Below are 26701 nucleotides of genomic sequence, written 5' to 3'. Positions count from 1 at the left end.
AAAAATTGTCTGCAACTCCAGTGCTCAGAAGAGATAACCACTATTAACAGGTCTGAGTATTTCTCTCCCAGCCGTTTTCCCATAAATTCACATTCATTATTTTTTCCCTCAACAATGGGATTAGTTAGACACATCATCCTCTGTTGTGAATTGGCCTTTTGCTTTTGTTTTCAAAGCCATATTACGGGTATCTTTCTATTTCAAAAAGTATTAATTTAGGGCATAACAACAGACTTATATTCTATTGTATAAATATACAAAATTTCCTTGGTATAACTTAGCCCTTACCACTGGGCATTGTTTTTAACATCACTATTATAAACAATACTGTAGTGAAAACATGTACAGGTAAATTTAATTATCTACATCACTCTTGGGGCACCTGGGTGGCTCATTCAGTTAAGCAGCTGTCTTTGGCTCCGGCATGATCTCAGGGTGCTGGGATCCAGCCCGGATTGGGCTCCCTGCTCAGCGGAAAGTCTGCTTCTCCCTCTGTCCCACCCCCACCTCCCCTCCCCCGCCCCCGGCTCATGCTCTCTCTCTCACATAAATAAATAAATAAATAAATAAATAAATAAATAAATAAATAAATAAATAAATAATAAAATCTTTAGAAAAATAATTATCTACACCAGTCTTAAGCAACCACTTTGGTTAAATGTCTAGAATTAGAAATGCAGGGTCAAAGAGTTCGCATTTTTTAAAAAGGCATGTATTACCCTCCAGAATCAGGTGGTACAGATTTTCATTTCCATCAGCTGTGCATTATAATTCCTATTCCCTGTCCTTACCAACACCGAAATTTCTAGAAAAGCTTTGCTAATTTGATAAGGGGACAGTGATGTCTCATTAGATTACATTGTATGTCTTTAATTATTACCGAGACTGAACTTTTTCATATACATGTATTGGCGATTACATTTCTTTGGTAAATTGTCCATTTGCGTCATTTGCTCACTTTTCTATTGAGCTATTTGGACTTTTTTTAACTAGGTTTGAAAGAATACTTTAAATATTAAGAATATTTGTGTACTATATGCACATATACAATTTTTCCTTCTTATTATTTGCCTTTTCACATTATGATAATTGGTTTTTAAGGTATAGAGATATTTTTATTTATGTAATTAAATTAGCCTTTCCCTTGTGCTATCTTTGTTGCTTACATTATGCTTGAAAAACACCTGCCTTCCAAAGATTATGCAGATAATTGCATTTTCTTCTAGGACTTTTATGAACTCACTTTTTTTTACATTTAAGTCTTCACTCCATCCAGAATCATGAATGGTGTGAAACATAGCATGGAAATATACCTTTATTTTTCCCCAAGAATTTAGCTCATGTCTGTAACTTTCATGTCATTTCTAGATGTTTGACATGTCTATGAATCCCAAAACAGTGTTAAATAAGTGCTTTATTTTTAATAGATTTCCTTTATCTTAACAAAATAATTATGGATATATAAAAAGTCTACAAGGATGTCCACTTAACTCTTATTTGTAATAATAATATAAAAATATCAGCCCAAATTCGTTAGAAAATTAGTTAAATAAATTATAAAATGTCCATATGGTAGATTATTCTGCCACCATTAAGAATTACATTGTAAAAGAATATTTATTTATAATAATAGTAATTCATGACTTATTGTTAATTTTTAAATAAAGAATATTATTATACTAATTTACATTTAGAATAGATGAGTTTCTAAATGTATATGTATAGAAAGAACTGGAAGAAGTGAGAATTTGGGTGACTATTTTTTGCTAATGGGATCTTTTTCATTTTCTGCTTTGTGTTTTTCCACATCTTCCAGATTTCCTACCATCCATGTGCACATACAGCTTTTGTAATCAAAGTATCCATATCTATATACAGTAAAATCTTCTTTCTAATACATTATCATTCATCCCTAAAAGCTTTTTAAAAAACTTTTCATATCTGAAATGAGTATTGAATTTTACCAAATGCTTCTTTCAGCCACAATTTAGGGGTTGTGCAGTTTTTCCTTATTTGACTTATTGATCTCAATCTATTGATCTGATATATTATATTAATAGAGTTCCTTAAAAAAAAAAAACACTTTCATCCTAGAAGAAGCTTTGCCTAATTATCCCAGGCTACTTTACCCCCAGAAGGACTTCCTTCAGAAGCAAAGGAGAGAAGCTAGGACCTCCAATAATTTATTTAACCTTTGACATCAGCTTTCACAAAACATTTTATATACACATGCTTCATATCATTTGAGCCTGTGGTAAGTGCAGGCCAGATATGATTGTCTCATTCTATAAAAGAAGAAAGAGGAGTCCAGAAAAATTAAATAGTTACCTGGCCAGTTTCCTGGTAGAAAAGCCAGGGAAGGAATACAAGCTTGGACATATTATACCTCTCACCATCTACACCTCGGGGAAGTAAACCCCACTGAGTTGTCCTTCCTGCTGATTTGGGAAGGCTAATGCTTCAGTGCCACCTCCCTCATTCTGCAGATGGGGAGACTCGCTGCATCAGCTCCTCATGCACTAGTCACCACCATCTTAGCCTATAATTGCTTGGCTCTGATAGGGTCTGGGTTGTTCATAAAGTAAAAGGAAGTCTGGTTACCATGCGCAGGTCACTGAGCAAGAACCCAGTCTGTGGTGGGGTCTCTGGCCCTTCTCCAGCCTTTGCAGTGACAGACACTCAAGTGGAGGGCCTGGTTAACCAGGTGCCGCTGATATGTCACAGATCCCCAAGCTTATTCTTAAAGAGAACTGTCCTCTTCCAAAATGACTGTCTTGTTTCTTTACATACCCTCAATACCCTTACCATTCTTGGGGCTTTTGTTCCTGGGTCCAGAAGGTTCTAGAGTCTGTCTTCCCTAATAAGTTCCTTCTGGCCAAGCTCACTCTTCCACCTCCACAGACATGAGCTCTAGATGGGGTGGCCAGTCATTCTGGTTGCTCCAAGACATGCAGTTTACACCTGGGGTCCCAGGGTAATTGTTAATAGCACGCCCTTTCACTTTCACGCACCATGATGGCCAAGAGGAATCACTAGTCCCAAGATTTAGGACCAAAGTCCTCTCTGGCCCCATCCACTCCAACTAGAAATCCTGTTTGCTGTACTTTCAAAGTATACCAGGAACCTGATCACTTTCCTCCAGCCCACAACCCCCACTGACATTCTAAACAACATAACCTCTCCCCTAGATTACCCTCACGCCTCCTTCCTCTGGCCCTGAATCTATTTTGAACACTGTAGCCAGAGCCTTCTTTTTACAGCATAAGCCAAAGAAATGTCCCCTTTCTGCTCAGAACCTTGCAATGCTTCCCCATAGCCCTCAGCATAAACCCTCACGTCCTTGCAGTGGTCTTCTTCTTTGCTATCTGCACTGTGATCCTGGGTCCCGCCCTCCCCTCTCTGACCCCATCCCCTTTGATTCTCTCATTCCTGAGTTCTGTTGCTCCCACGCTGACCTCCTTGGTATTCTCAGCGCACAGCAGACATGCTCCACCACCGGGCCTTTGCATTGGCTTTCCTCTCTGCATGAAGTGCTTTTTCCCCAGAGATCCGCCTGGCTAACTGCCTCTCTCCTTCTTAATCATGCTGACCACCCTTTATAAAATCATATCACCTCCCCAAATGCTTGATCTCCCCTTAACCCATTTTTTTTTTTTTAAATCTCATGGAACTCACCATTTTTTAACAAACCACATACTCTCCTTATTTATTATTTTCTGTCTGTCCCCTTACCATCTAAGTTCCACATGCAGGGACTTTTATCCGTTTTACTCACTGGTTGATTTCAAGTACCCAAAACAATGTCTGGTACATAATAGATGCTCAGTAAATGTTGGTCGAACAAACAAATCCATTTGCCTGAAGGCAAATCCGCTGGCTCTGAGCCCTCACACTCAGCGTCACCATCAAGACTGTGTCACCAGCCTTGACTTAAGGGCTGAGTTTAGGAAGCTCCTCAGTGCTCCCCTCGGGGCTTCGCACACCGAGGATCACCCTGTCCTCTCTGCGACTCAGTTTATGGATCTAAAACCTGGTGGGAAGGAGAAAGGGGACACCTCTCCGACGGAGCGTAGGGCGAAAGCAGGGAAGCCCTGCCAGTGGGGACCCACGGGCTGGCTGGTACCTGCGGCTTCGTGTCCTCTTCGTCCTTGTAGTAGTAGAGCTGCTGCGCCCTCAGCACGAAGTATCTCTGCTGCCAGTTCTTCACGATGGACCTCTGCTTCCTGAGCCAGCCCATCTTGAGGGGCCTCTCCAGCGGGTTGGGGGCGGACGGCTGGTGGAGGGTGGCCATCTGCTCGCCGGTCATCACACTCCTGGACCGAGCTGCAGAGAGGAACAGACAGGCAGGCTGGCTGAGGGACATGAAGCGGCGAGCGGGGGGGAAGCGGGGGGGCGCTGAGGCCACAGAGGAAGCCCCAGGGGGCCGAGAGGCTGGCTGCGCCCCAGCCAGGCTGGCTCAGGGGGCCAGGCCTGGGGGAGGGAGGAAGCCCTGAGCGGCCGAGAGGCAGCCGAGAGGCCTGCTCCGGGCGCGGGCCGGCCAGGGACCGGGAAGCCGGCGACAGCCAGAGGCCCGACGCACACGCAGTCCGGCACCCGGCACCAGCCCCGTCATTCTGCAAAGAGAAAGGCTGGCTGGAGCCTTCTGAAGAGGAAGTGGCCGCAGCATCTGACAAAAGGTGCTTCCTTTTTCCTGCGTGGGAGTCGGTATCTGACAAGAGAAAGAGAAAACGGTGCCCGCTCGGAGGGTTCGGGGAGTCCTACGCAGCTGCAGAGGCAGCCGGAAGCTGGCCGGGCACTGTCCCCAGAGCAGGACCTGGCGCCCCGCAGCGTCCCTCCGCAGCAGACCCCGAGCCCCCGGCCCGCTCCACGCCCCCACCGTGCAGGACGCTGGCCCCTCCGGAGTGCTCCTGCCCAGTGTCATCCATTGCCGCTCTGTCCCCGGCCCTCTGAGTGTATTTACAGCCCTCTATGCTCCACCAGGGGCCTCACCGTAGCTGCCTTCCGACCACGGGACCTGTCGCGTGGGCCCTTCCCTGCGCTGACGACACACAAGGACCCAATGGAAAACGCATCTGCCAGCAGAACACAGAAGGGGAATTTGAATCCAGACCCTCATGTTTTTACACCAGAGCGCTGCTGTCACCAGATCAGGTCCAGGTGTCCACAGCTCGTCTCCAGCGTAGCTCCCAGCCCAGATAGCGGTCTCCTTTCCTTCCCTCCACAGCAATGGGTCTGCAGGCCTGTGGTCCGGCTGGATATGTCCTCTGAGCCCCACCTCCTTTCTTTCCCTGCCAGTTCTACCGTACCCTTCTACAGAGGTCCACCACATGGGAGCACCAAACCCTGATCATGTGCTGTCACCTCCCAGTGCCTGCACTCCTGTTCTTGCTGGAAGAAGTCTCTTATAGCCCCTTCAGTTTTTGTGGGAACATTCATGACACAGCTGAACGCAGCCAACTTCACTTTGACCAGTTTCTCCCAGCCTGGTTGGAGACCAGCTCTTCCTTTCCTGGCTCTTAGACCCTTGAGTCCAGTACACAAATTCTCCGAGGCTCAGTTTCCTCGCTTGTTAAACTAGGGTAATGACAGTCCCTACTCTATGGAATCACTGTAGAGATTAAACAAGCTAACATATATAAACATATATAACTTGGACATATATAACTTGTCCAAGGGAAGCAAAAGTGACTTGTTCATTTCATCAACAGGTAACGTTGCTTCCACTACAAGGTTGGAGATCATCTCTGAGAGCTTCCTAAACTTCCCTGTGCATTTCAAGGTGTCGCTCCATCATCAAGCTTCCTCTCTTCCTTCACTCCTATCTTTAATGCATTGAATCGACAACCTTTCCCATTGCTTTTGATTCCTTTCTTTCTATCTCCTTCTATGCCTATGGCTTTTAACCTTTATTTCTGTTCATGGCATACTTTCAAATACCAGAATTTTATATGGCAACACAGACTAATTGTATTCAGAGTTATCACCCTATTTATGTGTTTTACCCTTCAGTCCTATAAGGCTGTCTGAAGACGACTCTGCTCCCTTGATCCTCACAAGGAGCCTATGTTCCTGTCACATCCCTTGTAGCCTGTAATCACCCCTCACCTCCCACCAGGGAATGAAGAGGCCATACTATGTTGGACACCGGAGGACAAGGCATACTCGGTTCAACCTCCTCTTGGGCAGACATCATCGTAACAGTGCATAAGCCCGGTTGTAGTAAACAGTAATTTGACATTTTGATGACAAGTTGGCAGCATGCTTGCAAAGGGTTTGCTTTATATCAGTGTGTCCTGACACCCCAGTTAAGAATTTTATCTTAGATCTTGCTCCTCAGTTAACTACTGTCTTCATGATCTTCCACCTGTAGTTCAAACAACAACCACACTGAGGCTAGTCACGTACTCGAAGGCTGTATACATGATCTAAAGGAATGATAGGAGGGTCTTGGCCGGAATAAAATGGGAGGAAGGAATTTGAAGAACTGTGTACAGCTCTGTGTCTCTCTAGATCAGAGACCGTAACTTGTGAAGACTCCTATCTGTCCTAGAAAAGGGCAGATAATAGACAGAGATGAAAAAGAATGTTCGTACCCACAACCTTTAGAGAAAATGGAGGAGTGAGGCATTCTGGCAAATTCAGGGGTGTTCTCCTTCACCCCAATAGCCTCAGCATAGCCCAGCCATTCTCCTAAAGTAGCATTAGTATGACCATTCTCCTGAAGTAGCATCAGACTAGGGAGGGAGGGCTGCCCTCCGAACAGGGCCATAATGAGGAAGCTTCACTTGGCTTCTGGGGTGATGCCACCAAATGAAGCCAGCCCAGAAAAGGATAGAAACAAGCAGATGCCACACAATGGTTATGAGGACTCAGGCCTCCTGAGCCACCCCCAGAGACCCAAAGAAATTGCTAGAACCATGATGGGAGAAACTAAAGGGGGATGGGGGAAACAGACGCCAAAAAGACACTGTAGATTGAAGAGAATTAACTCAGCATGGAACTTGGTTGCTGGAATATTACTCTCTGGTTAATTCTGTGCAATTTTTATGCTCTGTTGTGGCAAAAACGATGACAAAAACAAATACACAGAAACAAAACCTCCTCTAGAAACATCTGTGCTCTACAGAACGGCCTAGCAAAGGCAAGAGGAGGTATGAGGATCTTATGTCCTCGGACCTGGCCAAGAGGGACTTGGATGCCCTTGGGACTGGTAGGCAACGACCTTGTCTGTCTGCATATGGTCAAGGCCTTGACTAACCATCTTTTATATTCCAGAAATGATACCATTCACCCAGACATCCACCCAGTGCTTCTTGAGTGCCTGTTATCATCCTCATTGTGGGTGGTATGACTATACACACTGTGTCATGCTTACAAGTTGGAACGTGGATAGCCCAGTACAAGCCTCCACACTGCTGGAATTAGCCCCAAACACTGGGGAGGTGACAGCTGGGCCTCCAGTGAGCCAGTGACTAAGCAGGGGAGCTTTCTGTCCCACATCAGAACCATCTCCCACCTTGGCCTTCAGCATTGCTCATCAATCAGACCTATCCTGAGATGATTCAAATATCAGGGAAGGAAGCCTGGGGGGCTTTGAGTCTGACTTGTTTTTGGCTAAGTTTCCTTGTTAATTCTTTTGAACAGTCTCTCTTCTTTGTGGGTGTGACTTGTTCCCAGATAAAGTAAACAAAGAAATCTGTTACTATTAATGGAGCTGTTTCTCATAAAGAAAATAATAACTGTGATAAGCTTCACTTGTGAGCCAGTCACTGCACACTGAGTGCACGCTCCCAGCCCTGTGGGAAGGAGATCTGAGCCAGGCTGTGGGTTGGAGAGGGGGCTGCAGGCAGACCAGGCAAGGCAGGAAGTCAGAAAGCAGTTGCTAAGCGTTTACAGAACACTCTGGGGAAGTGGGAAGTGAGCACCTCAGTAAAGTCAGAAACCCACCCTGACTTTAGTAGAGAGAGAAAGAAGAAGCCCCTCTGACTGTGTTGTCCAAAACAGTAGCCACTTGCTATTTGTGGCTATGTACATGTAAATGAATTAAAATGTATTAACTTTAGTTCCTCAATCATACCAGCTACATTTCAAGTGCTCAGTAGCGCCGGGTGGCTCTTGGCTACAGGATTGGACAACACAGATAGAGAACATTTCCATCAGCACAGAAAGTTCTATTGGTCAGCACTTCCTGGAATTGGAGTGTTACCGTTACTAAGCATGAGACAAAAATGGGTTATAAATGGTGGGGCAGCATTTCATCAAATAGGAAACCAAGCTAGAGATCCCTGAGAAGAAGTGGCTTCAGGTGGCAGCGCGAGAAGCTCAGCCTTGATCTGAGAGGTTATATGGAACCACTACATGTACCTTGGCAAGGGAAGCCCGGGAGAAAATATAGACGAAAATATAGACGAAATGTGTATGCTGAGTTTTAGTCTGCAGTCTGGGAGGGCACCAGAAAGAAAAGAAGACAAATGGAAGAAGTGCCACATGCCCAGAGGAAGCCCAGAAACTTCTGTTTCTGTAGTAGAAGTTAGCTACTCTCTGCCCCAAGTTGGAGCAAGAGAAAATTCAAGATAGAAGTATAAACAGAGAAGTCAGCTTGGGAAGCATTATCACTTCCTTTCTTCATCTTCCCATCTTCTGACCCCTAACCCCCAAAATAATCAATCACAAAACCTTCTAGGGTCTACTTTTGAGATATTTCTTCTATCTGCTCTCAGCTACACTTCAGTTTAGATTCTATTTTAGATGGTCAAATGTACGGGTGAGATGCTAATGGTTCATCCAAAGCTGGGTATTTTCTCAATATGTTCATACAAGCTGTGCATTAGTCTGGGAACCATGTTAAATGACTTTGAAAAGGGAGTAGATAATACATGCTTCACCCCCAGAAACCTGAGCTGCAGACCTGTCTGTCCAACTGCCTACATTTACTTTGATGGGAATCTCAAGGTCACCATGTTGCTAGTGAAAGTGCCACCTTACCCTGCCCCCTCCACCATTCCCTTCACCTTACGCCAACAAACACACACCCAAACCTGTTTTACCTCCACAGATCTCCGTGATGGGCTGTGAGGGATGTCTTCCCAGCCAACCAAGCAAACCAGAAAGCTGCCCCATTCCACAGTCACCACAATCAACAACTCTCTCTCAGATCCAGCCTTCCTCTCTACCCACCTACCTCCCTGCTTTTGTGGGCCCTTCTGTTCTCCCCCTGGATTTCCACAATAGCTCCCTTATGTGTCTCTTCTAACCAGTCTCACCTCCAGTCCATTGGTGACATTGTCTATGACATGGTCCTTCTAAAACACAAATCTGATCATGTTACTTGCCTAAAGCCTCCGATGATCCTCCAGCACCTTCATCATTAAAAGATGCAGGCTAAACTCCCTACCAGGAGTTCAGAGTCCTGTGGTTTTCCTCCCGCATTTCCCGCTCCTTCTCCTCATGCATACTGCCTTTCCTTCTTGACAACATGCTATTCTCTCTGCTGGAATATTCTACCCCCCCACCCCCAATTTGACCTCTTGGAAAGCTCTTGTTCATCCTTCAAGACTTACTTCAGCCCACATCTCCCATGAGAAGACTTCCTAGCTCAGCCGGACTCAGTCACTCCCTGGGCTCTGTTCGCTTTTAACTGGGAACACTTCCATCAGAGCACTTCTCATCCTGCCTAGTCCTCTCTCTTACTCTGTCTTCCCTCTCCACATATGCTCTAAAGAGTTAAAGGGGCTCTGCCTTTGGCCTTGCTCATCCTTGTATCCCCAGCAGCTAACACAGTGCCTGAAAGAGAGGGCAGGGTAAAGTAGCAGAGGGCACAGGCTTCTACATATGTAGCGTTGGGTGAGTCATATTCTATCTCTGAGGCTCGGTTTCCTCCTCCGTGAAGTTGTGATAATGTTACGTACCTTGTGGGTGGCTAGTCTATAAGAATGAATAATGATAAGTGGAGAGGCCCAAGCCACTGTCTTCTTCTTAGAACACGGGCATTAAATGGAGGCTATTATTATTAAAATGGACTCGATTTTATGTTAAATGAAAGAAAAGACAGAAGAGATGAAAGAGAGAAGGGATGAAAGAAGGGAGAGAGAGGGAGAAAAGGAAAAAGAGAAGACTAGCTGGGCATTGTACAACATTCCAGGTGCAAATCCAGAGGCCTAGTTTGGATGGTGGCAGTGGAGAAGGACAGAATAGGGGAGGCGGTTGTGAGGGGAACCACCAAACAAGGAGGAGTGGGAGGCGAAGACTCGTGTGAGGCTTGGGGTGACCTCAGGTAAGGCAGCCTGCTCCATCTGTTCGTTTGCCGTACCCTGGCCGAGCACACAGTGTGTACCAGGAACCGTGTCAGGTTCTGGGATATAAGATCAACTAGATGCAACCCTGTCCTCAAGTAGCTCATGGGTCTGGGAGACCTGCTCGTAGAGGCAGGGAAGGAGGTCAGAGGACAAAGTGGGTTTAAACAGGCAGGGGAATCCCGTTCTGGGCCTGGTTAGATGTAAAGCTGGACCAAGAGCTGTGGACTTCGCCCGAGCTCTGGTGTTGACAGGTAAGGCCTGGGGATTAAGAAAGAGATCAGAGGGAAAGGTGCAAGCGAAAGCCAGGAGATAAGAGTGATGTGAAAATCTCAGATCTGAAAAGTAACACAACAGATGTTCAGAAACCAAAGAAAAGCCTGGGCGCACAGGACACCAGCACAGAGGGAAGCATTTTTAACTTGAGGCTATGGAGATAAACTTAGATGTGAGATGGAAGACATTATTACCATTTTTCTTGGGACCTTAAAGAGAGCTTGCAGTAGGTCTAAATATGGGGAAAAGGAAGTGTAGCAAGAAAATCCCTTATCACCAAGAGTTTGGGGGTGGAGCAGGGCTACCTAGAAGGGCAAAATCAGAGGAGAGAGGCTGTCATCCTGTGCCAAGCAAAGATCCAGGGCCAGTTCAGGCCCATTTCACATCCCTGGGCCAGGAGCTGTCCTTGGGGAGCACATTGGGCCTTTGAGTGGAGAAATAGGTTTCCTCTGCCTCTGGATGGATGGATGCAGCCACACACCAGGGTAATAACTTGAAGAGAGGAGCACCAGTGGGTTTCAGCACTACTCACCCTCTCTGCCAAGACCCTTGTACAGTGCACACTTCTACAACCTTCCATGTTCTGCAAGAGGTCACTTAAGGATATAAAGCACCATTCAAAAGCAAGACGTTCTTTTTATTTTTTATTTTTTTTAAAGATTTTATTTATTTATTTGAGAGAGAGAATGAGAGAGAGAGAGCAGGAGAGGGGGGAGGGTCAGAGGGAGAAGCAGACTCCCTGCAGAGCAGGGAGCCCGATGCGGGACTCGATCCTGGGACTCCAGGATCATGACCTGAGCCGAAGGCAGTCGCTTAACCAACTGAGCCACCCAGGCACCCAGCAAGACGTTCTTTTTAAAGGAGTATTTGAGTCTCTGATCTCAGTTTTCTCTCTCAGAAAGGTCTACCTGACTCCAAAGGTGGGCTGAAAGCCCCATGGCCTCCGGGATAAACATCTTTGTGCTTTTATTGCATGGCTGCAGGTGATAAGCTGCTAGAGCTATAAAGAGGTTCTTGAGAGCAAGAAGGACCATGTCTTATTCATTTTAGTATCCTGAGCAGCCTCATAGTGTCTGGCTCAGAAAAGTTAACTGGGAGGAATGAAGAAAGGAGAGAGGTGTATATGTGCATGTGTGCCTGAGCGTGTGTGTGTGTGTGCGTGCTATGGAGAGAAAATAATGTTGAATAATGTTCTGATAAAAGATTGATAACATGGATTTTTAACCAAAAAAACCTAGTCTTTCTCTCTTATTTCCTTTATTAACCAATCAGGAAAATTAATTGGACATTTCTTATGTGCAGGGCATTGTGCTGGGTAATGGGCAAGGTTTAAAAAATAGAGGAAACCTTCTAGATTGGTGAACTTGAGACTGTGGGGTTTCAAGTACTTATTGTGCACCCTGGCATACAAAATGCATTCCACTGTTTCCCATGGCTGCCCCAACCCCAGTCTTATTTCTTGATGACCTCAGCCCTGTCATACTCTCCTTGTATAAACTAGGGGGATTCATAATCAGTTGTGAATCACGAAGTGTTAAAGGAGAGATGAGCATCTAGTTGAGGCCTTCTTTCTGGTAAAATCAGAATAAGAAAAGAGTAGCACTGATGAACAAAATGGAATGGAGGCTCAACCATCAGAAAGTAGGGTCCCAGGGTCAGGGAGTTCAACCAATTTCTTCACCAATCTAAACACACCTCCTAGAAGAGCATCTGGCCAATTGAAGTTTCCTAATAAATATTTGTTAAGTGAATAAAATCAACATTTTAGAATGAAATGCAACCTTCTATCAGGTATTGCATATATGCAACAAATATTGGCCGGTTTACCTATTCATGGGATTTCTAGATGTGTTCACATGTGCCCACTCAAGCAGAGTGGCCAATAGAAGATATAATCCCTGATCTAATAAAGATGCACATCAATAGTGATATATTTATTGAATATTTATCATGTGCCAGCCACAGTGCAAACACTTTATAAATCTAGTTTCATTTAAATCTCACAGGAACTCTTTATGGGAAGCACCATATCTGTCTTACAGACAAGGTCATCTCCGTCTTACAGACAAAGAACTGAAGCTCACAGAAGTGAAATGATTTGCCCCAGTTTTACTGCTAGAAATCTGATTTCAAAGCCCAATACCCCTTCTAGGCTACAGTACCCCCAGAGAAGCATGTATTCTAGGGTTAAAGAGAGGCACCTAAGTCGGGAATCAATGTGTAATACAGTTGCCAGGGTCAGATGGTAAGTGGGAAGTGAAGAAGAGAAGGTACTCCCCTTCCTCGGGGCAAGGGACCAAAGCCACTATTCCCAACCCATCACGGGAGACACCTGCTTCAGCCTCTACCCATTTTGCCTCCATATTATGCATAAACAACGTTGTGCTACTTTTCCTATCCACAGTAGGTTCTGCAAGCCTCAATAGGTCTTGAAAAAAACAGTGACAAAAAATGGTGCTGAAACCTCCAGCCCATCCCTGAGGCTATGCTGACACGCTGATAGGAAAATGGACGTAATAGGTAGTCCTGTCATGTCTTACCAGTGCTTTGTCCAAGCTCATTAAAAGAGACCTAAGGATTCTGACCAAAGCCCAATGTGGCCGAGGTGTGGGAGGAAGGAGCTAACCCAGGCCAGCCCAGCACTCAGGCCCACACCACAGCCTGTGGCTGGAGGCCCACCGAGGCTGAGGATGGGGCTGCTGGGGAGCCGGGCAAATCCCTGATTAACAGGGATCTTATAGCCTTCCCTATTCCCAGCATGCACACACACACACACACACACACACACGCGCGCGCGCAGACGAACACAGACCTGCCTATCCAGTTGCCAGACTGTGGGAACATGCCCCCCCCCCCAGAAGAAAGTTAGGTCTTCTAACTTCAGAACCTCCAGGCTCACTTTCTTTATTCCTTTTCTCTTTTCCCTCTCCAAGGCAAACTGCTCTCCTTTTTTTTTTTAATGGTGGTTGTTTTATTTTTTTTCAAGATTTTATTTATTTATTTGACAGAGAGAGCGAGCGAGCACAAGCAGGGGGAGCGGCAGACAGAGGGAGAGGGAGAAGCAGGCTCCCCACTGAGCAGGGAGTCCGATGCGGGGCTCGATCCCAGGACCGATCAGGACCTGAGCCTAAGGCAGACACTCAACCAACTGAGTCACCCAGGCGCCCCAAATTGCTCTCCATTTTAAAGCACCCACTATTCAGGGACGTGGGGAACTTTTAAAATCTTTTCACTTTCAAAACCTGGCATTTAAACTTTAGGAAAAATGTATCCTGTGATTACTCTCCTGGATTTTTCTTTGAATTCTAAGTTTCATTTCTAATTTTAGTATGAAAATCCTTGCCACCTGCAAAAAACAACAAGCCAAGACTGAGGGCAGCCAAGGGGATTGCTCTGTGCACCTGAAGTTAAATCACATGGGCTTCCCCAGGACACTCACCCATGGGACAAATTTACATAACCTCATTCAAAGAGCTATCTAAAAGTCGTCCTCTGAACGCCTGCCTCCATACCCAGGAACTGAGCAGGTTGAATTTTCCCATATTGTATAGGCTATAGAAATGCCCTTCGTTGTTTGACAAGTAAACATTTCGGCCTAGAAAACAAATTCTGTTTTGGAAAGACACTTAGCCCAGATCACTGTCTTTTCCAGGAAGAGGTTAAAAATGTGGTCTCAGTAGCAATATAAAGGAGAGAGAGAGAGTGAGACAAGAACTGGGTGGGGGTGTCAGAGAGGGAGAGAGAGAGAGAAGGGGGCGGAGACAGGGCAAGGGAGGGAGAGAATCGGCTTCCTGCTTCTTGGGCTTGCAAGGTCTTCTGCGCTTACAAATTCCCTCGGTCAAGGGCGCCTTTCCAGGGCCACCCCTCTGGTGTCCACATTTTGGAGCTTGTGCGTTTCTTAGGAATTTAGAGCACAGTTGCCTCTTGTGGGTGTGTGTCTCCATTAGTTGCAACACTTCAAGGGCCCCCCTCCTTCTATCTTTGCATAACAGGAAGCCAAGTGTAATAACAAGAAGCTTGCAGAATTGTGAATGCTTCCTACTCAACACTGCCCGGGCTGCCTCTTCCTCAGCACAAGGTGAAGTGGAGATTTGGCAATCGGGTGGTAAATGTAGCTTGTGTTGACAATGTGGCTGTTTGTGGATGGATGCTAATTGCCTTCCCAGACATCAGCACAAGGAAAGACTTTGCATCATGTAGGACCGTGGGACAGCACAGGAGGCTCCGCTTGGTGCTCACGTGCTGTGCTGAAGCAAGAAGGGCCTTGGGAGAAGTAGTTCCCCTTCCATTGTCACTGCTAGTCATTTTTTCTAGTTAAGAGGTTTTGCTTAGTCACTGGCATTCATAAATAAATAATGCATTCGAATGCTTGACGTATTTGCATTTTATAAGCCCGGATGAATTCTGGGGTCCCTCCCGGTGCTTCCCAGCAGCGATCCAGCAGAGGCAATGCTCAAGACAGGCCCCCGTGACCAAGCACAAGGCTACCCATCCCACAGATGTCACTCCATTCTGTTCCTACAGCCCCCCCCTGGTCTTCGGGACTAGTGATTTTTAACCCTGCAATCCTACTAAGAATGTGAACAACGAGCAATTCTTGCAGTGGGATGGGCCTGGCATACAAGTCATGATATATTTCTCTTATTCTACAACCTGATAAAAAGATTCTATTAAAAATTGAGGTGATTAGATTAAGGGTAGAGGAGAGATGATACCAATAAATTATTAATGAGTTTTGCTGGGTGTGATCAGTCAGTGTGGTTAGTAAGCAAAATGTCCATGTTTTAGAGATGCATAATTAAGGATGAGGAATAAAAGTCCATAGCATCAGAGATTTGCTTTAAAATGTCTCAGCAAAGAAAAGAAAAAAAGAAAAAAAAAGGGATGGCTAAAGCAAATGCGACAGAATCTCAATATCTATTTAATATCAGTAATGGATATACATGGGGGTTCATTATACTTACCCTCTATATTGGTGTTTGAAACGTGCATATAATAAAAAATCTTTTTCAAGATTCTATTAAGTGTTTAAAAATACCTTCTATTAGGCTTATTTTTTTTTCACACATCAACTATTGCCCTGAACTTCAACTTGCTCATTTTCCCAGGCCTGCATTTCCAGACCTGTTAGTTATTCCTCTGAGCACAGCAGAATGATCCTACACAGATGTCCTACCACACACGGACACATTCTTCCCGGACAGATCCTGCCCCTCCGTCCCCCTGGGCTGTCACTTTATCACTTAATGAAGGCGAAGAACTGAGGGACTCCCGATGCTCCCAGTTATGGATAGTATTTCCTGTAAAGTCAACTCTTACCCAGACCGTTAGTGGTGGTGATGGTGTGTGTATGTGCATTCGTACACGTGGATATGTACCCGTGTGTGCGCACGCGTGCACACACACACACACACACACACACTTCCCCAGCGTAGGGGAAAGAGGAATGGACAACCCCACCTTGAAAAACAGCTGTGGCAAGGAAGGCAAGGAGGCTCCGTCTTGGATGACAATTCCGTCTAACTGGGGGGACTGTCTGGGACATCTGAGGCCTAGCACAGACTCAATGGGAAAAATGGAGTGACTGATTATCGGTGTTTGCAGTGTCAGAAGTTAGAGAAAGTGATAGTCCATAGGCTTCCCCTGCAGCCTGGTAGATGGCCCAGTCGATCTTCGCTCCCCTGGCCCTGTGGTAGAGAGGCAGGCAGCATAGTGTAGTGGGAGGTGTATCTGATTGGGCTTCATGAGACCCGGGTTCAAGGTCTAGCTCAGACACAAACCAGCGGTATAATTCTCTGCGCCTTTCTGAGCCTTCATTTCCTCATTTATAAAATCAAGATGAAAATAAACCATCTTGAATGCAATTCCAACTCTAAATTTTTTCTGACTAACCTACAAAGCATCTTTCAGCTGCTTAATTTGTGTTGTAACCCTATTTTAGGTGCGACAGGTCTAAATTTGTCAACTCAGGCAGGACTCCAGTTTTATATCAAGAACATGGGCCTCTAGCAATGCATTTATTTAACTAACTAAGAAAAAATGGATTTGGCAAAAGACATATTCTGGGCAGTTTTAATTAAACACAGATGGTTTGGCATACCCTTGGGTAGAGTATTTGTGAATTTCAGTATTAGGCCACAGAAGGTCCCCTGAGGAGTCCCAGTGATGATACAGGGTGGGGGTACAAAGACAAAAGCCACAGTGACTATTACTCAAGGGTTGACAAAGCAACAGGCTGTGTGGTCCATCTCTTCTGGAGCAATATCTTAGCTCCCAAATATTATGGACCCGTCATCTCCTGCGCATCTCTCTCCGACTCTAAACCAGACCTTATACATCAAAAACTGCAAACACATCCATGCTCTTTCAACCAAAGAAACCTTCTAGTAGTTTAGCTAATGAGATAATAATGTTTGTCTATTGAGTTTATTTATAAGGATACTCACTACAGTACTATTGTTTAAAAAATGTAAACCACTAAATGTCCAAAAACATGGAATCGGTTGAATGAAGTATGGGATGCCTATAAAGTAAAATACTATGTAGACTTAAAGATGATGCTTTATTGGATTAGAATGACATGGAAAATGTTGAGTTTATGTAGTTGGGTTAAAAATTACTTATTCCAAAAGAGTACATACAAGGGAACTCCATTTTGTTAAAAAAAAATACGCATTCATATCCATATACGCACAGTATACCACTGGAAAATCGTAAATACAAATGTGGTATAACACAGAAAAACATAATAGCAAGATTCACACCAGACTGGCGTGAGGTTAAAGGTTATTTTCCTGAGAGGTGGGCATATGAGTAATCTTTATGTTTTCTCTTTGCTGTCATTTTTTTTTTTTTATAAAAACAACAACAAAGATTATTTGTAATAGCTCTGTGTTAGCTTTCTCTTCAATGACCTTCAGGCTGAGTCTCCCAAAGCAAAGATTTTAAGACTAAAGTAAGTGAGTCAAGAAAGAGAAATCAGTAAGGAGAATCTGTCCCAATCTTAGAAAGAATTTACATAATCGAAACCAAAGGGAATTCCAGAAGTTTTGAAAGAGAGCATTTCAGTAGCTAGCTATGTCATCAGGGGCACCTCACCCTGTCCTGCCTCACGGGATTATTTGCCAGCAGGATACAATATATAAATGGTCCTTTCTGAAATGTAAAGTGGGTATAGATTTGCTTTATTATTATTATTATTACTAACAAGAAGAATTTTTGCAGAGCTTAGCTGCTACATATATAAAATGAAGTGGTTTAACAAGATGCTTGCTAAGGTCCTCCTCGGCCCCCAAATTCTTCTATTCTCTTCACCGGCAGTTTCTACTAAGACCATAATGTATGCAGAGTTTACAATTAGAGAGAAAGGCAGCAGGAATGAGGGATTCATTATCTGGGAAAGAACAAAAGAGAAAGCGCTCAGGGAAGGAGTGGCATCCGTAGAGCTTGAAGCTGCCCGCCGAGACATCATCGAAACCACAGAACCTGAACACGCACGGTCCTTGCGGCTACACAGAGGCAGTCCTTGGGGAGAGAGAAAGGGCAGTGGGAATGCCAGGAGCACAAGGGGATGCTCTGAGGGAGCTCAGGAAGGAAGAACCACCTAAAATTTCAGGCGGTTTAACCTCATGGCATAACAGACCCATATCCAAATTTCCATTGAAATGACAAAAAATTAGTAAGAATCTGGGGAAATGTGAAATGAAAGTAAAAGTAAAGAAGAATGCAGGGCGCCTGGGTGGCTCAGTTGGTTCAGCGACCTCCCAGGGTCCTGGGATCGAGCCTCTTGTGCTCTCTCTCCGTGTGTCAAATAAATAAATAAGATCTTTAAAAAAAAAAAAAAAAGAATGCTACCTGCGTGCTCTTTGGTGGGAGGAAGGTTTCTGTATGACAGAAGAAGGCAGGGCCGGCCAGCCTGCAATGCAGTATCAGCAGAGGAAGCACCGCTCACCCAGAGGGGAAGGTCCCAGGAAGAGTCTACACCAGCTCTGAAGAGCAGAACAGCAGTGCTGGAGATGGGGAACGACGGAGACCGCAAGAGCCACTTCTGCAAGTGCTCAGAGACCAGAAACCCGGCTGGGCCATGTCATCTCCAGCTTACCCCACGTGCTCAAAGTCTGGCCAGGAAAAATTGATGGCCCTGTCCTGCTGGCTTTCAAATGGGGTCACTGGACCAGTGAGAGCAGGGGATACTTTTCCAACTCCTCTGGGGCTACATAAAGAGAAAAAAAAGAAACTCTTCAGAAGGGGCGCTACTCTCCCTACACTGGATGTTTTTTAAAAAGCTACACGTAAGTTTACCCTAGTGCCCAGCATTTCCACTTCTAAGAATCAAGTCATGAGAAGTGAAAGCACCAACTTTCTTGGAAGCAAATGTTCCCCGCAGCATTATTCTTCGTGGTCAAGCTGGAAACAATCCAGAGTCCATCAACAGGGCGATGGATAAACACAATAAACACAAGGTGGCCCATCCACGGAATGGAACATTACTCAAAGGCCAAAGGAATCAATGAAGCCCAGACACTTGCTCCAACATGGCGAACCTCAGAAACATCATGCACAGTGAAAGAGACGGAATGCACCAGAGGCATGTTCCAATTCCGTGTATGAGAATACCCAGAAATGGCAATGTCATGGAGACAGGGAGCCAATCATGGTTGTCAGGGGCTGAGATGAGGGCAGGGAACGGCTATAAATAGGCAGAAGGAAACTTTCTGGGGTGATAAAAAGTGTTTTAAAACGAGTTTGTGGTGATTGCTGCACAGCACTATAAATTTACCAAAAATCATTGAATTCTAAACTTACAATGAAAAAAAATTTATGGCATTGTACCATAAAAATGTGTACATCAGTAAAGCTATAAAAGGAAAGATCAAGAACTGTATATATTTAGTTCACACACACACACACACACACACACAAGGAAGTACTGAAAAGCAGAACAGTCTCTGCACAGAAAAATAAGGAATCATGCCTAACTCTTTTTATAAAAATCATTTTAAATCAACCATAAACTCCACAAAGTTAGAGAGTTGCCTGTTTTGTCACTCATGTATCCCAAGTGTCCAGAGTACCCCAGGAATGTAAAAGTACTTCAATATTAGAAAAACTACTCTAATACTTTCATAATGGTTCATTACATCAATAGGTCCAGGAACTAAAAAGCCATATGTTTTCAAAAGATTGTGAACTCACACTTGATAAAGTTCAATACTGATTCATATGAGAAAATCAACTGTCAAGAATGGGAGAATATTTCTTAGGTGGTAAAGAATGCATATTCATACAGGGGACTGAGAGAATGCTCTGTGTTCCTGAAAAGTCAGCTACTGAAGACTGGAAGACTCATACATTGTTGGGAATCAGATCAAGTGTTTGCTGTTTGGGTTGTATGAGGACAAACAAAGTCGTGCAGGTGAGGCCCAGCAAAGGCACAGAAAATGACACAGCCGAACATTTCCACACTTCTACTGTGTCATATAGTTGAGGGCTGTTAAATGGATGAAAATTTCCATTGCCGTGATATTGTGCAATGCTGGTAAAAAAACATTTTAGGGTTTGACAGAAGAAATCGTTCTAAAATTCATGAAACACAATCAAACGGAAAAACATCAATGTCAAAATCTTGCTTAGAGCTATTGACTTGTGAGGAATGATTGTGATGTCACTTTTTTCTAAAATGATGTCCTTTACCAGCGTTTCTACCCATTTCAGGCTGTGCTTCACAGTACTCAAGGGAGGCCTTGCAGGAGGCAGAATTTCCCCTGTGATTCTGCCACTAACATCCTGCAGTTCTGTTTCCTCTTCAAAGCCGTCAAATGTTATCAGCTGTCTGAAAACAAAATGCTTTAGGGGGGTTCCCCTTTCATCGCCCGAGGTCCTCACAAAAATGTTAGGATTTATTTTGTATGTATCTGTGAACAACCGTAGTGCATCTTTCTGACCCGAGCCTTCATGGTGGTCAGACATAGCCCTTTTCCCTGACAGGTCCCTTTGTGGTTGGCCCCACTTGACGGTTCTCACAGCCTCCATACCAAGTCTGTTGTTGCCCACAGAAGAACTAGAAGGACATCATTCTTTTTCCTTTATCCATTTGTTTGCTTTTAGCCACTTTGATTACTGAAGGACAAACTAAGCTTCTGGTGCAGAAGCCAAAGAAGCAGGAAGCACCAATGGACAAACAGGAAGTGGAAGAAGGGGAACCATGAGTGGGTGACTCGGTGACTGACACCATGACATGCAGGATTTGCTCCCAATTCTCAGGCCCCCTGGCCTGGCGCATCTTATGGCATCAGAGACCTTTTCAAGATGAAAAATAACTTGTAATGTTTGGGTTGGGTTTGTTTTAAGGCAATAATTTCACTAAACTCAAGGTAGACACTACATGGAGATTCATTGAACATAGAATACATGTCTTATAATAAACTGGCATGGGGCACATTTAGAAAAAAAGTGGTAAAGATTTTAATGTGGAATAAAAAAATGGAAGAAAGGACTTCATGTGCTCAGGAATGAATCATACTTTTCCTCTTCTGTGCTTTAACTCCACCCTCCCCACCCCCTCCACTTTCCTGGCATTCCCTCACTGGAGCAACTGCGAAATGGCTGGCTTTGCATTGGACCCAAGTGGGAAGACACTGCACCCAGACTTAAGAGCAGCCCCTGAAAACATCTGTTCCTTTGAACATATGGGAAGATGTTTCAAAAAAAAAATAGATAAGCATAGCTAACTAGCTGATTGAACATTAAAGTCCACTGATCTGTAGCATGACTTTGTTACACCAGGGATGGATGTATTTTGGAGGGGGGCGTTAGGGGTGGGAAATGAGTTTCCAGAATACCATTTCTGCTTGCATGATTTTGAGAAAAGGGATCCAGAATGACATTCTGGAGTGTTCGGCCATAAAAATAGCATAGACCATTCCAATCTTCCAGCACTTTCCCCTGCCTGATAAAAAAAATCACTTTGGAAAATGTGACTTTTGTGATCTTTGGGAGGAAGCCTGGAAAGGGTGGGCTGAGGGTTCCGAGTGACACAGGAAATCTGTGTTTGTAATGCTTAAGTGTGTGGGTGTATTCACGTGGGCAGTGCTGGAGAAGAAAAATGAAAGAAAACATTTGCAGACCTTTGCAGGCAGGAGCTGAATGAGAGACTCAAAGAGTCCATAACATTTGTGAAGCATATTTGATATCCACAGAAAATCCTGGATTGAGATTGTCAAAAACAACTCTTGACATCAAAAACACAATCTATAGAAGAACAATCTGACATTGGACTTCATCAAAATTAAAATCTTTTTCCTGTGAAAGGCACTAAGAGAATGAAAAGCAAGCCACAGATTGGGAGAAAACATTTGCAGATCACATACCTGACAAAGGAGTTGTATCCAGAAGATACAAAGAACTCTCAAAACTCAACATTAAGAAAACAAACAAACCGAGTTTTGAAGGGGGCAAAATATCTGGGTGGACACTTAACCAAATAAAAAGATGCTAAACATCCTTAGTCATTAGATAAACATAAAGTAACCACAATGAGATGCCACTACAAACATATTAGAATACCTAAAATAAAATTTTAAAGCAAGCTAACAATATCGCATACTGGTAAGGATGAGAAGCAACTAGAATCTTCATTCATGGCTAATGGGAACACAGAATGGTTCAGCTACTTCAGAAAACAATTTGGCAGTTTCTTACAAAGTTAAACATACATTTATCATATAACCCAGCAGTCCCACTACTTGAAATTTATCCAAGAGATATGAGATGTTATGTTCATGCCAAAATCCATAGGCACATATTTAAAACAGCTGATTCATAATCTCCAAAAACTAGAAGCAACCCTAAGATCTTTCAGTTGACAAATGGCCACATCCATACAGTGGAATACTACTCAGCAATAAAAACAGTACTATTGAGACAAGCAGTAACATGAATGAATCTCCAATGCATTCTGCTGAGTACAAGAAATCAGACTCCAAAGGCTCCATACTGCATGATCCTATTTAGAAGACGTTTTGGAAAAAGCAAAACTATAGGGAGAGAGAACAGATGAGTGGTTGCCCAGGCCTAGGCTGGTGAAGAGGAGTTGACTAAGAAGAGACAGTAGGAGGACATTCTTTTCGATGATGGAACTCTTTTTATCCTGATTATGGTGGTTGTCACAGGACTCCAGCCATTTGCCAAAACTCATATAATTGCCGACCACAATGAATAAATTTTACTAGATGTCAATTTCAAAATAATCCTTTTCATCTGCTCAAATTTATTGTGTGCTTGTTACACAGAATTATTTGGCATTCTCACCTCCTTCTGACCTTCAAATTTTCCATAGCTAATGGGAGTTTTGAATGGAAAAAAACAGTTATTTCTACCATCCACAGTGGTTTGGGTGAGGTGAGTGGCCTCAGAAAACAGGGGAATGTGGGGAAGATTAACACGTCAAGCTAAATCTCTCCAGATGGTAAGGGATCAGGTTCCCAGGGTTGGCGGTAGTGCCCTTCATTGAGCTTGTCTCTCTCATGGGCGCTAGGGAAGGTCATGACATGCCATCCCCAGCAACAAGTCCACACTCCTGTGAAGAAAGTCTGAACATGACCCTCATCCAGATTCTTCATTTTGGTGTCCCAAACAACTAAGGAAATAAGCCAGGGGTGTTTCCTTCCATATACATAATCTCCCATTTCTGGTGGTACTAGGTGTTTAGGGCACGATGGTAGGCAAGTTGACGGGGTTAGAGACCCTGCAAAGAAGTTCTCTTGTGGAAAACAGTAGGTAGTCCACTTGGTAGTATTCAGGAGACCTAATATCCAATCCTGGTTCTGCTGCTAACTTGCTGTGTTCAATTTGGGGCAGTTCACAGAATTTCTCCCATGTTTCCTCACTGTCTTAGTCAACAATTTTTTGACTATAAGAAACAGATTCTGAATCAAACTGGTTTAAGTCAGATAGATACATAGATAGATAGATCAATCCATAAGTGGTTTTCGAGTGGGGACAGTTTTACCCCCCAAGGGATATTTGGCAATGTCTAGAGATATCTTTGGTTGTCACAATGGGGAGGGGATATTGGCTAGGGATGCTGCTAAATACTCTGTGATGCACAGAACAGCCCCCACAACAAAGAATTATCTGGCCCCAAATGGCAATAGTGCTGAGGTGGATACGAATACAGGCACACATGTGCATATATAAATAAAGCACGTGTGTGCGTGTATATAGAATTTTTTAAGGATAACCTTATTTTGAAACAAAAACTTAAAGAAATTTCAGGAAAAAAATCATGCCTCAGGATGAGTAGAAATCAAGGTAGATTTTGTGAGTTTTGAGCTCCTAATAGAGCTCAAGGGCTTCCTCTTAGTGCCCTGTGATTTGCAGGGCTCAGTACCAAATGCCCGTTCTCTGTGAGCCTCAGACTGAGAGAAAACCAAACAGACGCAGCTTAACTCAGCTGTTCATCCTGTTCCTGTCAGTTCTGTCCAAGGGGGCAGGGTTACAAAGGCCAAGCCTGTGCCACCCATGAAGACTGTGTTGGAAGCCCTCCAAGAGGGGGGGAGCTGGGAAACAGCCCCCAGGAGGCCTATTATATTTATCAGGAAAGTGATAATAATGCCACCTAGCCTCCAGAAGCCTTCAGTTAAATAAATGACTGGGGGCCCCGGGTCACTTGGAAGCGGAAATGGCAGGTCTCTCCTTCAAATGGAATTTATAATTTTTCTTTTTAATTTCTGTTCTGTCTTGAAGAATAGTTTGCAATTTTTAAACTGCCACATAACGGATGTTTCCCAGTTTGCATCGCTGATTGCATGAGCTGTAATAAGTTCTGCATATTTATGGCTGTTCCAAGTTACACCTTAGAGCTGTCAGGATGTGGAGGGTAATTTTGCTACCTACCCTTTACGATAGAAGGACCAAGTGAGATATCAGAAAGTACAGTACATCCCTCCTCCGACACAATACGCGGGGTCTGAAAGTCAATCACCGGCTCCCCACGGTCACGTTATTCTGAAGCGAAGGAAATGGCTGCCAGGAACCGGCCCAGTTTCCCAGAGGCAGCTGCAGGGGTCTGGCGGCGCCCGCAGACCGTCCCAGCCCTGGCTGTGCGTGCTGCCCCCTGGGGCCCACGGCCAGCCTCGCTCTACAGGTCGACAGGCAGGATGGGGCTCTGCGGCGGACCAGGACCTGTGGTTCAGGAACAAGAAGCAATTCTAGGAATGTCCCCATTGTTGTCACCCTCCTATTGGCCCAGGCCAGGAAGACTGGGTCCGGAAAAGACTATGGACTGGGGAACCCATGTGATTTTTCCCAGCCAGCTTTATCTGTTTCTCCACATCTCTCTACACACAGCACCCAATAATTACTTTTGGGCAGGAGGGGCAGGGCAGAGGATGGGAGCCATGTGCCCGTCACATTATACCTAATGATCGCAGAGCTCCTTACTGAGATGTTTTCCTGTGCTTGGAAACATAAAGCAGTGGTTTTAGTCTTTATAAGATCGCAGATCCCACTGAAAATCTGCATGTACACACACACACACACACACACATTTTTTTTACATACTGAAGCCAATCCAGGACACAAAGGGAAGGGCAGCAAATACAGGCCTGAGAAAGATGTTAGTTGGGTATTAAATGTATAATCATAAGCCGCTCTAGTCCCAAATACCTAGACCACACCTCTGAAGTCATTTGAAACAGAAAGGAAAAATGTCACGGGTAATTGAAGGATCTGAAGCCCCTTACTGTCTTCTAGAATGTGTCAAATGCCCATATGACTCTTGACCCATATTTATTCATGCTGTGTATCCTCCACCTTCACCCTTAACAACGGGTCCCCATTTACAGGTCTGAGTTTCTCCCGGCTTTCCCCATTCCCTGTGGTTTCTTTTTTTTTTTTTTTTTAAGATTTTATTTATTTATTCATAAGAGACAGAGAGAGAGAGGCAGAGGGAGAAGCAGGCTCCCCGCTGAGCAGGGAGCCCGATGCGGGACTCGATCCCAGGACCCTGGGATCATGACCTGAGCTGAAGGCAGACGCTTAACCATCTGAGCCACCCAGGCACCCTTCCCTGTGGTTTCTGTCCAGAGTCCCTGGCAGAGCAGGAGCTAGTCCCGAGGTGGGAATGGGAAGACTGGCTGGGATGAGGCCAGCACCCCAACTCACCCAGGTGGGTGTAAGTGAGTCCCACACCCTCTCTGGGCTCTGACTGAGGACAAGCATTCCTTAATCCCTTTGGGGCTAGAAGAGACACTGTGGACAGGTGAAAATCATGGAAAGAGAAGCGGCCTACAATTTCTGAGTCTGCAGTGTTCTTGCAAAAGCAAGTGCTCCCAGGACACTCCCTGGGCCGTGCATGCTTCGAGCAGGTGAAGCGCCTGCTGGCCCTGCCCTTCAGAAGCACTCGTGGCCGTAGACCCTAATCTTTGCTGTGTAGCTAGTCCCTTAGGAGCTTATAATAAATAGTCCCAAATACCTAGACCATACCTAGACCACACCTCTGCCACTTCAATCAGGACCTCTGGAGGGGAACATAGGCAGCAAAATTTGTTAAGACCTCCCCGGGCAATTCCGACTAGCATCCATGTCTGCGGAGCAGTGATTTAGAGAAGGTGAAGGGGAGCTTCCACCCCTGAGCTGGATACCACCTGCACGTGGTTTCCGTGAGCTGTGGGGCGATTGCTGTGATCCCTGGAACTAGGGACACATGCAGGCACTGGGGAGCTCACAGGGAACGAGTTAAAGATCGTGAAAACCAGAGGCTGGACAGTGCTTAGGAGGTTTGCAGTGTCATCTGGGCCTGAAATGGAGAGAAGACAAGTGGGCAGATCTGCAATATGGGCAGGAAGCAGAACCAATAGACTGATAGGCACAACTTGGAGGAGCAAGAGGCCCTGAGCTCAAGGGTGGACTCAAAGATGACCCAGTTTCCAGATTACAAAGTGGAAAACCGTCAACTCTATAATTTGCAGGGTCCAGTGCAGAAGGAAAATGTATGGCCCCTTGTTCAAAAATGACTGACTTTTGGGGTACCTGGGCGGCCCAGTTGGTTAAGCGTCTGACTCTTGATTTTGGCTCAGGTCATGATCTCAGGGTCATGAGATCGAGCTCCACGTCGGGTTCCTCGCTCAGCA

At 44.8% G+C, this 26701-nt stretch overlaps 1 protein-coding gene across 2 annotated transcripts in view; it reads right to left on the bottom strand.

The window, feature by feature from the left end:
- ARHGAP25 (Rho GTPase activating protein 25) overlaps positions 1-26701 on the bottom strand; it is an 85338-nt gene that overhangs the window by 41330 nt on the left and 17307 nt on the right. For both annotated transcript variants that reach the window (XM_081832085.1, XM_081832084.1), the window contains exon 2: positions 4124-4323. In XM_081832085.1, the coding sequence (XP_081688211.1) occupies positions 4124-4323 (200 nt within the window). The remainder of the gene's footprint in view (positions 1-4123; positions 4324-26701) is intronic.

This window comes from Leptonychotes weddellii, chromosome 10, assembly GCF_054177405.1.
Source record: "Leptonychotes weddellii isolate Sample4059 chromosome 10, ASM5417740v2, whole genome shotgun sequence".
In the NCBI taxonomy this organism is placed as follows: Eukaryota; Metazoa; Chordata; class Mammalia; order Carnivora; family Phocidae; genus Leptonychotes; species Leptonychotes weddellii.
The sequence above is the reverse complement of the archived record's forward strand: the minus strand, read 5'-3'. Positions and strand labels throughout refer to the sequence as shown.